The 19,207-nt window shown below is 47.7% G+C and overlaps 2 protein-coding genes across 3 annotated transcripts; one reads left to right on the forward strand and one right to left on the reverse strand.

The window, feature by feature from the left end:
* The first annotated feature begins 3,068 nt into the window (after positions 1 to 3,068).
* Positions 3,069 to 7,312, forward strand: Ccdc200 (coiled-coil domain containing 200). The gene is made up of 5 exons (XM_052197482.1): positions 3,069 to 3,155; positions 5,428 to 5,545; positions 5,630 to 5,866; positions 6,293 to 6,342; positions 7,259 to 7,312. The coding sequence occupies exons 1-5, from the start codon at positions 3,069 to 3,071 to the stop codon at positions 7,283 to 7,285; spliced, it is 519 nt and encodes a 172-aa protein (XP_052053442.1). The 3' UTR covers positions 7,286 to 7,312.
* Positions 7,313 to 9,610: 2,298 nt separating this feature from the next.
* On the reverse strand, positions 9,611 to 19,072 carry Tmem106a (transmembrane protein 106A). 2 transcript variants are annotated; one of them, XM_052196222.1, is made up of 9 exons: positions 19,001 to 19,072; positions 18,636 to 18,828; positions 17,750 to 17,976; positions 17,199 to 17,262; positions 15,732 to 15,885; positions 13,481 to 13,621; positions 13,333 to 13,376; positions 12,315 to 12,368; positions 9,611 to 11,962 (listed from the first exon to the last, which is right to left on the reverse strand). In XM_052196222.1, exons 3-9 carry the CDS (start codon positions 17,955 to 17,957, stop codon positions 11,842 to 11,844), a joined length of 786 nt encoding a protein of 261 aa, XP_052052182.1. In that variant the 5' UTR covers positions 17,958 to 17,976; positions 18,636 to 18,828; positions 19,001 to 19,072; the 3' UTR covers positions 9,611 to 11,841. The 2 variants fall into 2 exon arrangements, with proteins under 2 accessions (XP_052052182.1, XP_052052183.1); XM_052196223.1 differs by lacking the exon at positions 17,199 to 17,262 and having other exon boundaries at positions 15,732 to 15,787; positions 18,636 to 19,060.
* Between the last annotated feature and the right edge of the window lie 135 nt (positions 19,073 to 19,207).

A 19,207-nucleotide genomic window follows, 5' to 3' on the forward strand; every position in this document is an offset into this window, starting at 1 on the left:
TGAGTTTGAGGCTAGCCTGGTTCTACAAAGTGAGTTTCAGGACAGCCAAGCCTACACAAAGAGAACCTGTCTAAAAAACAAACTAAAACAAAAAAACACCCAATACATACATTTAAGAAATATCGTGCTTATTAGAATTCGTGTGTGGATAACGAGTGGGGGGGCATGTGGAGGTCAGAGGACAACTTAAGGGAGTCATTTCTTCCCCACCCCTCCCATGTGGGTCCCCAGGATTAAATTCTGGTTGTCAGGCTTGATGGTAAGTGCTTTTATTGACTGAATTATCTTGCCAATCCTACTATAGGTATTAAAAGGCGGCTACATGTTTCTGTTAGATTTTAATATTTCTATATCTGCTTTATCTTTTTTTTTTTTTTAGGTTTTTCAAGACAGGGTTTCTCTGTGTAGCCCTGGCTGTCCTGGAACTAACTCTGTAGACCAGGCTGGCCTCTAACACAGGAATTTGGAATCCTCCTGCCTCTGCCTCCCAAGTGCTGGGATTAAAGGTGTGCGCCACCACCTCCTGGCTTCTGTTTTATCTTTTTGTTTTGTTTTTCCAGACAGGGTTTCTCTGTGTCACTGAACTCACTTTATAGATTAGGTTGGTCTTGAACTCACAGAGATCCACATGCCTCTGCCTCCCAAATGCTGGAATTAAAGGTGTGTGTCATTACCACTCTGCTAGCTTTATCTTCTTAATATTTTCTTTGGGTCTATTTTCTTCAGCTGATTTCTCTTTCAAGCTTTCTGTATTCTGATTTGGTAAAGATCCTACAGCTGGATTTATGCTTGCAGGTGTGCGTGCAGCTGTGCATGCAGGTGTGTACATGTAGGTATGTGTACAGGTGTACATGCAGGTGTGTATGCATGTAAATGACAAAGGTCAGTCCTACATGTTTTTCAGGCACCATCCACTTTGCTATTTCTGTTGTTGTTTTAACTGTTTTTTTTAAACATTTGTCTATTTATTTCATGTATGTGAGTACACTGTAGCTGTCCTCAGGCACATCAGAAGAAGGCATTGGATCCCATTACAGATGGTTGTGAGCCACCATGTGGTTGCTGGGAATTGAACTCAGGACCTCTGGAAGAGCAGTCAGCCATCTCTCCAGCCCTTGCTTTAACTTTTTGTTGATTCTTTGTGAATTTCACTTCATGTACCTCAATCCCACTCCATCTCCTCATCCCTCCATATCTGCCTTCTGCCCCTTCAGCCTTCTCCCCAAAAGAAAAAAATCTCAGCATCAAAGCTGTGGAGATGTCCCTCCTCCTTCCCACAGTGCCTAAGGCCAGCCTATTTCACACATCTCACTCAAACATAGAAAGATTTTAGAAGCTGGGCGGTGGTGGCTCACGCCTGTAATCCCAGCACTCTGGGAGGCAGAGGCAGATTTCTGAGTTTGAGGCCAGCCTGGTCTACAGAGTGAGTTCCAGGATAGCCAGGGCTACACAGAGAAACTCTATCTCAAAAAAAAAAAAAAAACAAAAAAAAACAAAAAAACAAAAACAAAAAAAAACAAAAGAAAAGAAAAAGAAAGATTTTTAGAAAAATGCAGTTCAAAAAATGTATTCTATTTTTCTGGGGAAAAGCTTAAAAATCTTTGTAGACAGCTTTTCTTGCAAATGATCATTGCAGGGAGTCATTGGTCTGCTTCTGGCTTCTGTTACACTATCAGTGCTGGGTCCTTACTGGGTTTCCTCTGGGATATTCTGTTGTTGCCCTGTGTAGAGATCTTGCAGCTTTGGTTCTGCAGGTCATAGATGGGATAGATGTGGGGGCGGGTCAACTCAAAGCCCTGGGTCTGGGTAGTAGCTGAGTTGGTCAGCCCGCCAAGCTCTCCAGTGGGAGGTAGATCAGTGGTAACTTGACTACTAGCATGCAAAGCACCAGTGACAAGTCTCATTTTCATCTTTTATAGCCTATCACTTTAAAGTACCTGGTTATGCAGATGACTCCCTTGGGTGCTGGAGAAGGAATTATCACCCGTTTACTCAAGGACAAAGATCCAGCAAAACAAAGCACCCCTTCTGTTGCACATCTGAGCTGGGGCAGCTTTCCCAGCTTCTCACAGAGTCCCACTTTGAAGGCAGGCATCTCCTAGACATACCAACATCCTTTACAGGGCAGGCTCCGAGACTCTGAGTGGCCTGCTCAAGTTCCCTTGGCTTAGTCAAAGACACAACCAGGGTCAAACTTGTATCTGATACTAAAACTCTAGCTGATCCCACTACAGATAGCTGGAGTTGTTGCCAGGCTATCTCATCCCACCCTCCGGAGAAGTTCAGTTGGGACACACACACACACACACACACACACACACACACACACACACACGGTGAAGCTCAGCTGGGTTTTGTATTTTCTTTCATCTTGACTTAATGCAAACGGTTCCTAGAAGAACGGGGAGAGTGCCGGGCGGTGGTGGCGCACGCCTGTAATCCCAGCACTCTGGGAGGCAGAGGCAGGTGCATTTCTGAGTTGGAGGCCAGCCTGGTCTACAGAGTGAGTTCCAGGACAGCCAGGGCTATACAGAGAAACCCTGTCTCGAAAAAACCAAAAATCAAAAACAAAAAAAACAAAACAAAAAAAAAAAATCAAGAACAGGGAGAGACACGACATAGGATAGTGCTGGGAAAGATAATTCCAGACAGCTTGTGAGGAGGTAAGGGCCACAAGTGGGTCAGGTGCTACTGCCAGAAACCTCTTCACCAGTCTCTTGGGAGACACTAGAAGAGAAAAATGATTAAGTTTTATCACCATATTGTCTCCAGGACCCACTGAGACGCCAGGCTGAGGAGGGATTGTATCTTTTTCCTCAAGATGCTGGAGGACTTACAGGTGTTCTCCATGAGCCTTGGTAAGAATGGCCCCCACATCCAACACATCAGGGCGGGCTGGGCTGCCCAGTTGCCCTGGCAGTGGCCACAGTGGCCACATTGTGAGGTGGTCCGGGTAACAGGCAGGTGTGATCGGGGTGGGAGGCAACAGAAGTGTTTGGGTGCAGTGCCATCATTTTGGGCTTTTCCTGCTCTCACACCCTGCTCAGATTTTCTTTTACCACACCATCATGGGTAGCGCTTACCACTGGGAGGCTCGGCGTCGGCAGATGGCATTGGAACGGAGGAAGGGGCTGATGGCCCAGCAGCAAGAGCAGGTGCAGAAGAGGGGCCTGACCCATCAGGGTCCACTACGGGGCAGCAGGGAGTGGGAGAGGATGCTGGACTCCCTAGGAGTGGATCGCTAGCTTGTGAATGCTGTTTGCTGGGGTAGGAGGCAAGCTAGCTCACTTTTTCTGTAGGCTGGTAGAAATGGGGATTCTAGCCAAGAGGGTGTTTGAAGAGAAGAGGTCTCACTCTGTTGCCTGGGGATGACTATAGGCTCAAAAGATCCTCCTACCTCTGCCAGCAGTGACTGGTTCAGGGTAGTGTGTGTACTTGGCCGGAAAGCCACAGTCTGACATTGTAGCCCTTAGCCTGAATCCCTGCCACGTGGTTAGTGAGGATGAGGAGCTCAAGTTTATATAAGTTCAATTCATGTATAGAATTAGAGTACCCAATTTACATATTGGAGAATTTTTCTAAGCATTTTTTGGCATAATTTGAGTGACTCTTTTTCAACTATTTTCTTGCTCCCTTCAAGGGAGCAACAACTCACTGTGTAGCCCTTTGTAGACCAGGCTAACCTAATAATTAAATTTCCCGACTCCATCTCCAAGTTCTGGGATTATAGGCATGTGCTATCATATCTGGCAGATCAAATGCTTTTTTTTTTAAAGATTTATTTATTTATTATAGGTAAGTACACTGTAGCTGTCTTCAGACACCAGAAGAGGGTGTCAGATCTCTTTACAGATGGTTGTGAGCCACCATGTGGGTGCTGGGATTTGAACTCATGACCTCCGGAAGAGCAGTCGGTGCTCTTACCCACTGAGCCATCTCTCCAGCCCCTCAAATGCTTTTTTATGTGAAAAAATTTTCAGTGCATTTCACCACAGAGCCCTAGTTGGCCTGGAGTTTACGCTGTAGACCAGACTGGACTTGAACTCACTGAGATCCACCTCCCCCTGCTTGAGTACTGGGGTCAAAGGTGTATTTCACTGTGGCTGACAATGTATATACATATTGAAGACTTTTATGTACATGTGTTTTGCTTGCATATGTATTGATGTATTGGATCCCAAGACTGGTGTCATAGTTGTGAGCTGTCACATGGTGCTTGGAAATGAACCTCAGTCCCATGGGATAGCAGCCAGTGCTCTTAATCACTGACTCATCTCTCCAGTCCCTCAGACTTACTTTGTGTGTGTGTGTGTGTATATGTGTGTGTGTGCTTACACACCCTTAAGAGGACAAAAGAGGGTGTCAGATTCCTTGAGGCTGGAGTTTACTGTAGATGGTTGTGAGCTGCCTGATATGGGTCCTCTGAAAGAACAGCAAACATTCTTCACTGAGGAGCCATCTCTAAGCCCTGTGCTCAAATGCTTGTAGTAAAAATTCAGTGTATTTGTGGCTGGAGAGAAGACTCAGTGGTTAAGAGTGCACTCACTGCTCTTCCAGAGGACCCAGGTTCCTGTTCCAGCAGCACCCACGTATGTCCAGCTCCACAGGCACCTGCACATACATGCGACATACTTCCCCCTACATACATATAGCTAAGAATAAAAAAAAAAAAAACAGGGGCTGGAGAGAGAGAATGGTGGGGAAGAATATTGGCTACTCTTTCAAAGGACCCAGGTTTGATTCTTAGCACCCAAAGGGTGATCTCTAGCTTGTGGCAATCCAATCCTCCTGTCCTTCCAAGTTCTGGGATAGTAAGTGTGTGTCACCACATCCAGAAAACCCATTTTCATATACTTAGTAAACTCTGGCGATGGAAATACAGGAATACAGTTGTGAATGCTAATGTGGGTGTTGGGAACTCAGGTCCTCTGAAAGAGTAATGTATGTGATTGTAACTATGGCGCCGTCTCTCCAGCCCCAGGAACTGCTCTTTATCTCTGGCTTTAACAGCTGCTTTCAATGCCTAGTTCCAACCCAGTAAATAGATGCGGAGACTGACCACTTCCTGGCCATGAGCAGAGCAAGGAAGCACAGCTATTCAGAACCTTGCCAGAGGCAGGAGGATTTCTGAGTTCGAGGCCAGCCTGGTCTACAGAGTGAGTTCCAGGACAGCCAGGGCTACACAGAGAAACCCTGTCTCAAAAAAACAAAAAACAAAAACAAAAAAAAAACAAAAAACAAAACAAAAAAAAAAAACATGCCTTGGCTACTGTCCTGGAGAATGAAAACAACCTAGGCCCCAGAGACACTTCTGGAAGCCTACACTTCTCCCTTACACTCCCTTGCTCCACTGCTCAGTTTATCTTGTAGGTGAGTGATTGATTAGGTGAAGAGAGATGATGTCATTTGCTGGGGGTTTCTTGCTAGGAAGCAAAAAAACAGGAAGAGAAGAAACAGCGTTTTGAGAAAACATCTCAGCCACATCAGGATTCAAAAGGACCCCATCAAGATTCAAAAGGACCCCATCAGGATTCGAAAGGACCCCATCAGGATACAAAAGGACCCCATCAGGATTCAAAAGGACCCCATCAGGATACAAAAGGACCCCATCAGGATTCAAAAGGACCACCACCTGCGCAGCCACAGCAGCAGCGAGCACAGCCACAAGAGAAGGCACAAGCACAGCCACAGCCACCTGGGCCAAAGTCACAAAAGGAGCAAGAACCTCCTACACAGAGCACCTTCAAGGACGGTCTCCAGAAGGACACCCACAAGCAAGGACCCCAGACTAAGCCAGCGGGAGCTCAACAAGATGGCCAGCAATCCTGTAGAGTGTGTGATAAACCTCCTATCCTTCCAGGCCGTGGTGAGTGCGCCACCTGCAAGGGCAGGCGGTTGGGGGGGGGGGGGCCTTGACTAGTCCTGTAGTTTAGAAGTTCTATTGGTTCCGTCCTGTCCAATCCTTCCCGGCACCCTTGTGCTCTGACAGCCTTAAGTGGCCTCCTTCTGGATGGATTTCCTCCAACCTAAGGCAGCAAGGAAGCTTCTGAAGAGAGTGATTGGGTAGGCATCAGTCACTTTTCTAGGGCGTGGCAGAAGGTGGGGATGCTGTAGGCTATTGTCAGATAAAATCTGAGCCCTGTAAAGTCAGGAACAGGGAACCACAGAATGGCTTCCTAGTGAAGATTCTTCAAGGGAGGTCCAGTCTGTGTCTAGCCCCAGGAAGGGCCTATTCCCGCCCCCAGCCTCCTTAGCAACTGCCAGATGAGTGACTTGTGCTTTGTCTTATCAGGTCCCACGAATGCTTGCCAGTCTAGCTCTTCTAAATATTCCCGACTCACGGTGAGAGGCAAAGGGGGCTCTGGCTAAGTGTGTGAATGAGGTCCTCCGGAGCCTGTGGAAGCCAAGGAGGATTTCTTAGCATAGGTCCAGGGAGAGACCTGGAACATTTCTAAGTTATTACTAGGTTTTGTTTTGAAATTATTTTTGTGGTACAGGGAATTGAACCCAGGGCCTTGTGCATGCTAGTCAAATGCTCTACCCCTGGGCTATTGTCCCTATCGACTCTACCATCCTTTTAAAAAAAAATCATTTTTATTTAAAAAAAGGAGTCGTTCCTTATATAATTTTGCACATGGGTGGTTATCTGAGGCCAGAAAACAGCAATGGATTCCCTGGAGCTGGAATCACAGGTGGTTGTGAGCTGTCTGGTGTGGGTGTTGGAAACAGCAAAAACTTTTTTTCTCAAGACAAGGTCTCTCTCTGTGCAGCTCTGGTTGTCCTGGATCTCCATCATAGACTAGACTGGCCTTGAGCTCATAGATACCTACCTGCCTCAGCCTCAGTCTCCAGCACGCTGGAACTAAAGGCGGGTACCACCTACCACCTGGCCTGCTGAGCTCCAGCCTACTTTTTTAGTTTGAGGCAGGATCTTGTTACATCTCCTGGGCTTGTTTTGAACTCACTCAGTACCTCAAGCAAGTCTTGAACTTGAGATTTCACTTCTGAGCCACTAGGCCAGACTACCAGCTGGTAACTCATAATCATCGCATAAAATGGCGGGAGTGAGTGGGGCACTGGTACCAAGGGCAAGGCCACCCGAGCAGGTTCTCAGCAGTTTAGGCTGAAGAGCAGCTGCTCTTCATGTTTTATTTTCACGTTGATATTTCAGTTTTCTCAAAGCAGCACACCCAGAAACAACTAACTTGTTTTGCTTCCTGTCTTTTCGGTTTTCTTTTCTTTTCTTTTTTTTTTTTAGTCAACTAATTACATCCAGCAGTGGTGATCCAGAGATGGACTCCAAGACCTGATGATACCACAAAGCGAAAACAAAAACAAAACCCAAAAATCAGTCGACCAAACAAAAACCCAAACACCACCACCAAAAAAAAAAAAAAAAAAAAAAAGTCAGACAGCAACCACGCTTCCTTTCCACCCAGCAATCTTTCTAATCCAAAAAAAAATCCAGTTGCATTTAGAAAGAAGGCTGGGATTAAAATGTAATTCCTGGAAAGAACCAAGAGACTGGTTAATGAGCACAGGATGAGGGAGGAGGGCGGAAGGACCCACTGAGGAGGTGAAGGATGGAAGCGCAAGCCCATGCCATGCTGTTTGCGGCCAAGCCCAGGGAGAACATGGTCTCGAGTTCCCGCTCCATGCCCGCCCCAAGCTTGCCCCTCCTACAACTATTACCTCTGTTCCTTGCTGATGATGGGCTCCACGGCTCCTTAATGAGCATCATTAGAACAGAACCCATGCTTATTGAGATACAGCCTGAGAAGGGAGGGGCTGCGATGCACTAGAGCAGCTGCAGAATCAGGGGTGAGGGTGGGGCGCGGGGGTGGGGCAGAGCCTTATATAGTTCTGGGCCCATACTAGGTGTGGAGCTGTTAAAACAGGTGATGCAGGAGGGGACTGAGAGAATCCAGAAGAGAGGGGTGTTGCAACAATGGGCTCAGGATGCGTGGCCTTGGAAAGGAGAAGAGCTTGCCTGCTAAAGTCCTCAAGCCTCTTTCTTCCTACATGTCATACTTTCCACTTAGCAGAGGGCCAGGAGATTCCCAGTCCAGGCTGGAAGAGGAGACAGGGCTGGGGACCCTCAGTATCAGCCTCCAGTGTTGGACATAACCCTGTGACCATCAGTCACTTAGGGCCACGCCCCACAGTTATGGCTGGACACCCACGTCCCTCCCCCCAAGTCACCTGCCTACAGCTAGGTTTGCCCCGCCCCACAGTTACCTGGAAACAGTCAGGTAACCTAGCCCACTATAAAAGGGGCTGTGCGGCCCCTCCTCCATCTCTTGCCCACGCTCTCCTTCTCTTGTCCTCTTCTTTCACTCTCTCCCTTGTCTGTTGCCCACCTGCTCACCCTCTCTCCACGTGGCCATGGCCTGCTCTAACCTCTCTGTCTCTTCTCTCTTTACTTTTCTATCTCTTTTCTTTCCCCCTACTTTTCTATAATAAAGCTTTAAAATCATGGGGTCTCTTATCTAAACCCACTGTGTTGGAGCAAAACAGGCATCTCCAGCCACCAGACCAGACCAAGGACTCGCACCCCTCGGCTAGCTCTCCCTCAACAGGAATACAGGCTTGCATCGGAACGGCCCCACACTCCAGGAAGACACAAATCCTATGAAGGCCTTTCTGCTCTAATTCTGAGAAAGCCTCCCTTAGCCACAACGGGGGACCAGTGGGTCACTTTACATTAACACAGGGCATCAGCTCCGGGTCAGGAGACTTGTGTTTGCTTAGTCTAGGGATGATACTAAATGGGGCAGCTGGGACAGTATGGAGACTGGTTTGGAACTAGAATAGTAGTCAAAAACAGCCTAGGGATACACAAGGGAAGAAAGCAAGCCTTGTGGATAATCTCTCAGAAGCCAGAGGAGCAGAACTTGTCTCAAAAGGTCTTGGAAGCCTGCCTGCCTATCAGAACAGAAACCTTTGTAGCCCGGGGAGGTAGCCAGTTGGTAAAGTTGCAAGTACAAAGAAAGGCCTTAGTTTCATCCTCAGAACCCATGTGTACGGCTGGTTCTGTGTGCCAACTTGACAAAGGATAGAGTCATCATAGAGAAAGGAACCTCAGTTGAGGAAATGCCTCCATGAGATCCAACTGTAGGACTTTTTTAATTAGTGATCTCTGGGAGAGGGTCCAGCTTGTGGTGGGTGTTACCATCCCCGGGCTGGTGGTCCTGGGTTCTGTAAGAAAGCAGGTTGAGGGGCTGGAGATAAGGCTCAGCGGTTAAGAGCACTGACTGCTCTTCCAGAAGTCCTGAGTTCAATTCCCAGCAACCACATGGTGGCTCACAACCATCTGTAATGGGATCTTCCAGTCTGTGTGAAGACAACAGTGTGCTCATATAAATAAATACAACTTTAAAAAAAAAAAGCAGGTTGAGCAAGCCAGAAAAGCAAGCTAATAATTAGCACACGCATGTGCACACACACACACACACACACACACACATACACACCGAGTACACACATATCCATGGCCTCTGCATCAGCTCCTGCTTCAAGTTCTCGTCCTGTGTGAGTTCCTGTCCTGACTTCCTCCAAAGATGGATTGTGATCTGGAAGTGTAAGCCAAATAAACCCTTTTCTCCTCAACTTGCTTTTTGGTCATGGTAATTTTTTATTGGTAAGATTTATTTATTGCCGGGCAGTGGTGGTACACACCTTTAATCCCAGCACTTGGGAGGCAGAGGTAGGCAGATTTTTGAGTTCAAGGCCAGCCTGGTCTACAGAGTGAGTTCCAGGACAGCCAGGGCTACACAGAGAAACCATGTCTCGAAAAAAACCAAAAAAAAAAAAATTTATTGATTATAAGTAAGTATATTATAGCTGTCTTCAGACACTCCAGAAGAGGGCATCAGATCTCATTACAGTTGGTTGTGAGCCACCATGTGGTTGCTGGTTGCTGGGATTTGAACTTAGAACCTTCAGAAGAGCAGTCAGTATTCTTAACCACTGAGCCATCTCTCCAGCCTGGTCAGGTATTTTTGTTGCAGGAATAAAACGACTAAATCATCCTGTAAGGAAAGCTGGGCATGGTGGCACATGCTGAGACCCACACTAGGGAGGTGGGCACAACTAGCTACCCTGGAACGTGACTTTTCTTAAAGATAGTGCCCGGCACAGGGACACACACCTTTAATCCCAGCCCTGGGGAAGCAGAGGTAGGCCTGGCCAACATAGTGAGTTCCAGGATAGCCAGGACTACACAGTGAGACTCTGTCTCAAAATAAAACATAGTGGCGCATGACTTTGATCCCAGTACTTGGGAGGCAGAGGCAGGCGGATTTCTGAGTTTGAGGCCAGCCTGGTTTACAGAGTGAGTTCCAGGACAGCCAGGACTCCACAGAGAGAGAAAAAAAAAAAACAGTTAAAAAAAAAAGACAGTACCCAAAGAACAACACCCAACGGTGTGCTCTGACCTCCACACACATGTGCACAAACATACACATACAAAATCAGATGCTTTGTGAGATGTGGAACACCAGAGCCCCTCTCTTTTCTGTCCAGGAATCCCCCTTTTCCTTTCAGCACAGTTAAATAACAATTTATTGCTAGAAATCTTTTACATTTGATGGTATACACTTCAATCTCAGCTTGACTTCCCTGGGTCTCTGTTTTGTTGGTACACCTTAGCCCTGGCTACCCAGGAGGAAAAGCCTGGTGAAGACAGACTTCCTCTCCTTCTGTGTAGCCCCAGGCTAGTTAGCCAGTTCTGTTACCACCATTTCCTGGCACACACCACCCCTTTGCCTTCGTATCTGTGTGGGCAAAGGCTAGCTTCAAGAACACAGGTTCCTGCTCTCCTGCAACACACACATCTCCGCCTGGAGTCCAGTCAGAAACTGGGAGTTACCTGTGGTTTGGCTCCAGTGTAGTAACAGGCAAGGAAGGATATTATGGTGAATCTGGTGTCTCTTCACAGTCACATCCCAGAGGACAGAAGAGGCCTTGGGAACAGAGGGTGGGCCTGATGCAAAGAATCCATGAGAGCCCCACAGCTTTGGCCTGATATCAACAGCTCCTATATCAATCCTATATCAAAAGTCCTTTAGGCTTTTTGAACACAGCCCCTGGTTTACTCCACTGCCTGTTTTACTTATGTGCCCTCACATAGGCTCTGATTGTGGGCTTAGAAACTTTCCTTTAATAAATACCTTTGCAAATAGCTCTGCCTTTGCTCTAGGGTACACCAGATGGCTTCTCCTCAGCTACTTGGCTTCTGCTGTGAAGATAGCATTAGAGCTAATCTATACAGAAGGGGTTTAGATGGTGTAAGTCTGCCTTCCCGGAAACCAGGGATAGTATCCCAAATCAGGAAGAATGAGGACTATACTGTCCACCATTTACTGAGAGAAGTAGTCTATCATCATTATCATATGACCAAAGCAGACAGCATAGGAGAACATTTATAGTCACTCAAGACGGCCTTGGAAACAGCACTGCATATTCCAAAAGTCACCTATTACTGGGAAGAGAACTTGAAAAAGATACATCCATGCTGCAAAGTCTAGATAAAACCACAGCTTTCTCTTCATTGCAACTGAAGACCCATCATGGTAGAGCTGAGTAACCAACATGCTCAGTCCCAAGATAATGCCAAGTTAGATGTTCCTCCACACAGACCATGGGTGAGATCCATCAGACGTGACTCCCGGGGATCTGAGGACTCAGGAACTATGACATTGCTACAGAAGCACCATGGGCTGAGGGTGGTAGGGGAAGAAGGCACGGCCAAGCAAAGTCACTCCAGGCTTCCCTTGAGCTCCACGGAGCTGAGCTGCAGACCAGCTTGCAGGCGCCTGGAGTACAGGGGCAGCAGACACATCAGGCTGGGTGAGACAGCTCCAGGTGGGGCACTGATATGTTTTCCCGGCAGTCCACATATTCGAAGCTCTCGAAGGGCAGCTGCTGTGGATGGCTTAGGTAGGAGCAGGTCAGAGAACCCCTGGAGAGGAAGTGGGACTTGTAAAGTCTCGGAGGGAAAGGACAGCTTTGGCCTGGTTCTATTGTGTGTGTGAGACTGGCTCCCTAGGACCTCCCTCCTCCTTCCTTCTGCTCCCTGCTCTGCCAGGACACTGAGGCAGCTGCCTCACCCGTGTTCTGGAAGCTTCAGACAGGGCACATATGCAAGATCTGTATAAGATAAGTCAAGATCTGGAGCAGGCCCTAGGATTTGCTAATCTCTGGAGCTAACAAGGACTCGTGATATCAGCTACCATGACTCTCTACTTGGTGAAATACAGCTAAGGCGAGACTGAAGTGGGAGAGGGGACATAGGAGTTCCACACCATACTTACTGGATATTCAAAAGAACATGGTGGACTCTGATTTTCGGCCATGTACAGATTTTGCTGAGAGAGAGAGAGAGAGAGAGAGAGAGAGAGAACATTGAGCTTTGTTTTACAGTGAGCAGATGGTCAGGAAACTCAGAGTCCCAATGCACATTGTTTTCTTGCCTCCCATCAGGAGCCTCTAAGATGTCTTAAGATGTCACTTTGGTTTTTCTTCTTTCTTTGTTTTGTCTTTTCAAGACAGGGTTTCTCTGTGTAGCCCTGGTTGTCCTGGAACTCACTCGACCAGGCTGGCCTCGAACTCAGAAATCCGCCTGCCTCTGCCTCCCAAGTGCTGGGATTACAGGCATGTGCTACCGCCGCCCGGCTTAAGATGTCACTCTTAACCTGGTCACCTGCATTCATGTTCCTGCCCAGGCACATGCTGACCTCTCCCTTGGCAGAAAAGCAGATATTATTCTTCCACAGAGAGAGATACAAAGAGTCCAACTCACATAAAGATTAACAAAATTCCACCCTGTTGTTCTAATCTAGGCACAACAGGAAGAGGCTGTGAACTTTTACCCTTGCTTATTGCAGTCCTAGCCACAAAAGGGCAGCCCTGAGACTGGTCCCCGAGTTAGAAGCAACCAGGAAACTGGCAATCAGAAAGTGGATAGTTTTACATTTTAAAAATGCATTTAGTTGCTGGGCGGTTGTGGTTTGCACCAATCATTTGGGAGGCAGAGACAGACATATCTCTGAGTCTGAGGCCAGCCTGGTCTGCAGAGCAAGTTCCAGGACAGCCAGGGCTACCCAGAGAAACCCTGTCTCAAAAAACAAACAAAAAAACCCCCCCATGAGTAATGAATGACCTATGTGGCAATGGGTTTTTTCTCTTTCTATCATGCAAGACTAGACTTAGAAGATTAAACTCAGGTTATGGTGGCAAACACCTTTACCTCACCAGCCCTTCAGTAAATATTAACTGGGTTTTTAAACCAAGAAGGGTAGGGGAGAGGAGAGGAGACCAAAGGGTACTTACTATGTATTTTCATCTAAAATCCTGCTGGCAACTTCGTAAGACATCTGTCAACCAAAGGGGCACAAGATTAGCTGTACCTCAGGCTGGCCCCTTTCCATTACCACATTATACAACTGTGTATAGGGCTGGCCAGGAGGAGGGAAGTTACCTGCTCACTGGCCAAGGGGCTGATGCGTAGGTGGAGGCTGCTGGTAACCTGGCCCACCACAGAGGCCTGGTGGAGCACCTCAGCCGTCAGCTGTGTCACTGTGACGGGATAGAAGTTGCTGTTGAAGACGGTCAGGACGTTCTGGAGATGACAGCAAGAAGTGTCATTTTAATTTTTTTGACACTTTTTTTTTGTTTGTTTGTTTTTTCAAGACAGGGTTTCTCTGTGTAGCCCTCGCTGTCCTGGAACTTACTTTGTAGACCAGGCTGGCCTCAAACTCAGAAATCCACCTGCCTCTGCCTCCCAAGTGCTGAGATTAAAGGCGTGTGCCACCACTGCCCGGCCTCAACACTTTTTTTTTTTTTTTTTTTTTTTTTGGTTTTTCAAGACAGGGTTTCTCTGTGTAGCCCTGGCTGTCCTGGAACTCACTCTGTAGACCAGGCTGGCCTCGAACTCAGAAATCCGCCTGCCTCTGCCTCCCAAGTGCTGGGATTACAGGCGTGCGCCACCACCGCCCGGCTCAACACTTATTTTTAATGATGTTTCTTAATTGCTTTAACCTCCTTTGTAGCCCACCATCCACCAGAGGTGGTGGAAAATAAAGGATACAGGAGAGGTAGACGTGTTTAGAAAGGCTCTTTGGAGCAACTCCCATCTGTCTTGTCTGGAAATTAGCAGTTCAGCTGCGGCAGCTCAATCCACTCACAAACATTTCATGGATACACCAGCAGTCCAGTTCAGTAGAGTCGGGTTAGCAACAGTGATACAACCTAACAGAGACAGCCAGGCCTCAGTCTCTGCTCCACTTGGAGAGACCTGAAGGGACACCAGGAGAAGATCTTGGCCGTGCCTCTCTCAGGGAAGTGAAGATCAGTGAAGACTTGAGCCCCACAAGCATTGCAGAGCTAGCTGTACCAGCAAGCCAAGCTCAGTCTCTGTCTCTCCATCCAGGCCTATTTCCACTCTCCAAACATCACGTCTTCCATGTGCCTTGCCTCAGCGTGTGCATCCAATCAGCGAGTCCTCGGAAGCGGCTAGAAACAGCAGCACACCACCAGAACTGTTTTTGGTGTGTTTGTCTCTATGGCGTCCTGAAATACTCAGTTCAACTATGCAATGAAAGGCGGACCAATGCACGCATGTTGTCAGCAAAGGATCCTTCATCACGCGTCCTTTCACGTGCTTGCTTTAGCAGAACATTCTCTCTCCTGTGTCTGCTTCAGTAAAACCGTCCTCCACAAGTCTGCCTTAGCCTTTCACACCTGTGTCCATTTTAATATAATATCGACCAACCAACTTTCCAAAGAACCCTTCAGTGTCCTCTTCAGAGAAGGAACGGTGATGGTGGTGCCCCATGGAGAGTGCAAGAGCAGTGCATCAGCTTGGCCTGAGTCCCATCCCACCCTTTTGGGCCTCAGGTACAAAGGACGCTGAAGGTTCTTCATGGCAGAGGCCACATTTAAGGAGTGACTCTGGGCTGGGTTCTGTGGTGCACCCCTACAGTTCTAGTTACTCTGGAGACTGAGAAGATCACTTGAGCCCAGGAATTTAAGACCCAACACGGTGAGAATCTATTCATCAAAGTTGCTGGCTCAGGATACGCGCACGCACGCGCTCGCGCGCGCGCGCGCGCATGTGTGTGTATGTGTGTGTGTGTGTGTGTGTGTGTGTTTGTGTAAGTTTTGAGACAAGGTTTCTCTGGGAAACCCTGACTGTCCTGGAACTCACTCTTGTAGACCAGGCTGGCCTTGAACTCAGAGATCTGCCTGCCTCTGTCTCCTGAGTGCTGGGATTAAAGTGTGTGCCATTACCACTTGGACAGCTTTTTTTTTTTTTAAATGACTTATTTTTATGTGCATTGGTGTTTTGGCTGCATTTCTGTAGGAGGCTGTCAAATCATTTGGAACTGGATTACAGGCCGTGTGAGCTGCCATATGGGTGCTGGGAACTGAGCCAGGGTCCTCTGGATTTTAACTGCTAAACTATTTCTCCTGCCCTCCAGGATCCAGTTTTACGCTGTTCTATCTCTCTCCATTTCCCACCTCCTGGACATCCCTATTCTTCCCTCTGATTATCTGGTCCAGATTCTGACCCTCCACTATTCGGAGTCCCAACCCCATACAATCTACTATGGAGCTTCTGTTGCCTCAGAATCTTCTGCATACCACAAGACCCTTGGTGCCTACACCACAGGCTACATGGAGGAGTTTTGGAGAAGAACATAGGGGAGAAATGAGCAGCGACCACGTACCGTCATGTTGAGCTGTACGTGAGTTTTATCGAAGGCTACGGCGGAGGAGTTGAGGCCTACAGGATGCACAACAATGGACCGTGGATACAGGAAAAAGATGGCGAGGGAGAAAATCAGCAGGCAGATGGTCACCGCCAGGAACACAGAGAGCTTCCTGTGTGAAAGCAGGCCCCCCCCCATGGAAGAGAGAACTCTGAACACCAAGGAAACCTGGAGGGGATTCAGGCCCCCCACCTGCTCCAGATATGGTCTGGCAACCACACACTCTACACTCTCTCTAGGTGTGGTTCAGCACAGGACTGGAAGGCAGACAACCTGGCTCTCACTCCCAGCTCGCTATCCCATTGACACTTCTTAACCTCTTCAAAAGCCCAGGATGTTGGTACAGTGGAGATAATTGTACCTATTTCATAGAATTTCCTATGGTCCACAGAGGAAAAAAACTATTCACTGTCCCTGGCATACAACAAGATCTCAACAAATGCTACTATCACTACTAGAAACCAGTCCATGATTACTTGAGAGTTCTGAGTTTTAATATTTAATTAATGTCAATACTTTTAATGGGATACCATTTACCCAATGCTAATCTCTCAGAGATATGAATTAAAAGAGACAGAAACTCAGCACTTTATGAGGGACACTGCTTGTTTCTAATTTTATCACAGAGGGACACTTGTGGGAGTTAGTTTGTTGTTACCATGTGAGGCCTGGAGTTTGAACTCAGGTCATAGGCTAGGGAGCAAGCACCTCTACCTGCTGAGACATCACCTGGGATGGCTTCTGCTTTTAGTACAGTGGCTGAGGAGGAGACTGGGCAACAACTCTTGGTAGAAGCTGAGGGTCTTTGGAGGGGGCTACGGGGATCCATGCCACATGGACGCTGACCACATGCAGCATCACGGCCACCACACTGAAGCCCGGAGGTTCCAAAGTGCTCCAGAACAGAGATCTGAGCAGCTGCATTTCAATCTCTCATAGGAAGAACATGAGATCTAAACTGTGATAGCAAACGTAGTGACAACCAGGGCGATTTGTTCTCTCTCACTTGGAAGGGCTTGTACAGCCATGAAATGGCCTTAGCTATACCTACTATGATCTACGCTGCCTTATTTTTTGTTGTATTTTGACTGACATATAAGTGTGCATATTTATGGGGTATGATATCCCAATATATGAAGCCTTATAAAACGAAGTTAATTAGCAACACTATGACATTTACTTATTGCTAAGGATCAAACCCAGAGTCTCGTGCATGCTGGCTAAGCAAACACACTATCAGTAGATCTACAATCCCAGCTGCTATTATGATCATTCTTAAGCAAGGATAATCCTTGGAAACACAAATGTAGTGTAAATTTGAACACAGTAAGACTCAGGTTTCTAGATGAAAACCAATGGAAACCACTCAGGAGACCAAAAGAGGGGAGACAGGTGAGGCGGCCTCTAGGGACGTGTGGAGCTCACGTGCGTCTGGGCTTCAGCCTTTGGTCTCCATAAGGGATGAGGGCTACCAGCTGCTTCTCTAGCTCTGCAGAGGGAAAGAGTAAGAGAGAATGCCAAGGAGTGCCCCGTGACAAATATTTCCTGTGCCAGCCTCCCCCAAGAGCCCCTCCACTCCATCTTGCAGTGCCAGAAGCACAATGCCTCGGTCCCACAGCAGGATGGAGAACACGGTCAACACTGAAGCTGACAGTCCAGCTTTCAGCTCAAAGAAGAATGTGACTTCCATAACCAGGTTTGAAGAAACGCTGAGACAGTAGGGAGTCAGAGATGCCCCATTCCTTTGGAGAGGTAATTCTTAACTCCTCAAATCCCAAGACACTGGCTTGAGGAACAGACACACAAGAAATTTTCTTCTAGGAGCTGGGGAATAAAATCACAGCCGAACTTGAATACTTCCTGGCCAGCCTGAGACTGCTGTGTAGGAGAGGTCTACCTACTCCAGGAGACGCAGAGGGGCAGGTCTGGATTGCCCCCTGGTTTCTAGGGTATTTCCAGAGCCTTGGGATACTCACCTTGGGGGATCTCCCCATTGCCTTGGCAGGTAGGGCAAGTCACAAAGCTGGTACAAGCAGCCTTTTCATAAGGCACATAGGAGTGTGCCGGCTTGCTGCTATCAGTGCTGAAGTAGTTGGTAACCTTGCTGGCAATGGCTGGGTTATCAGGCAGGATAGGCTTATCCTCATCCTTCTGAGAGGTGAGCTTGGAGAGCGCCTTACCCATAATTCAGCGGGATTTCTCACTAACGAGAAATAAAACAAGGTTCAGAGCTATTAGCCTGTTAGCACTGATGCCAGGTTTTAAGTTTTTAAGACTGGCAAGAAGCCCTACCATTATCTAAGAAAGCTTTTGCTTAGGGACGAATGGTTTGGGCGGTGCCTTGGGATTTTTTTTTTTTAAGAGTTTGATTTAGAGAAAACCAAAAAAAAGCAGAAGTTATTTCACTTTAAGGGATTTCTCTGTAAGTGAACGTAGAATTTTCTTTTTTTAACCAGGAAAAGCTGAGCTGTCATTTATTTTAAAGAAAGGGAAGCTGGGTAGGACTAGGAGCAGGAGCACAGCTGTCGAAGCGTCCCTTGGTCTTCCCTAATCAAAAGAGCGCCAGGACAGATATGCCTGAAATCGTCTTGGGAGTGTAGAAGGCAGGCTTCCATTCGGGGGTCTGGCTGGAAAAGCAGGGCTTCTTAAGAGGTCAGAACTGTGGCTAAGAAACCCTGTGAGACTGGACCGGGAGGGAGTCTAGATCTGTTCATTACTGAGACCTCGGAATCTGTTATTCATAAAGAAAGGTTAAGGCTAAATCTGAACTTTCCCCAATCCCTGAGTAGTGGCTAGAATTATGTAGTAACTCCTTAGGACACATTCACATCTTCCTGGGCTAAAATAAAGACCCTTACTCACCTGGTTTAGGTCTGGGATTCCAGGCTCTTCTCAGCTGCAAAACTGGGTTTTCTGGAATGCTCCTTTGGGGAGAAGGGCCTCTAGGGTAGGGTGGAGGCGACCATATCTCTTCAGCAGAGATCCGAGAGAGTGATGTGGGGAGCAGGGACTTTTGGCTACCGGAAAGGTCAAGTCCCTCTACGAGGGGACTCTGCTATGGTGGGCAAAGAAGGAAATGGTAGGATTCATCGAGGAAGGATTTTAAATCCTACCACACTGGCCGTTAGTCAAATTTGGCGCTATGCGTTGGGCTCTGAGAAAGCCCAAACGCCTCTGGATTCTTGCTTTGTAAAGAGGAAAGAGATAGGTTCCTGGGGACTCCTTACCAGACGGTGACAACGCCCTCAGCATAAACGAAACTGCTGCGGGAGCAGCACGGTTTAACACAAGCTCGGAGTCCAAGCCGGCCCCGCCCCCGCCCCGCCCCGCCCCCCCCCCCCCCCCCCCGCAGCGCCCGCCCGCCCCGCAGGAAGACACTTCCTGCTCTAAGCGTCTCTCTGGACAAATGGTGCTATTGCAAGGATCAACTAGTC

This window comes from Apodemus sylvaticus, chromosome 10 (genome assembly GCF_947179515.1).
Source record: "Apodemus sylvaticus chromosome 10, mApoSyl1.1, whole genome shotgun sequence".
Taxonomy (NCBI): domain Eukaryota; kingdom Metazoa; phylum Chordata; class Mammalia; order Rodentia; family Muridae; genus Apodemus; species Apodemus sylvaticus.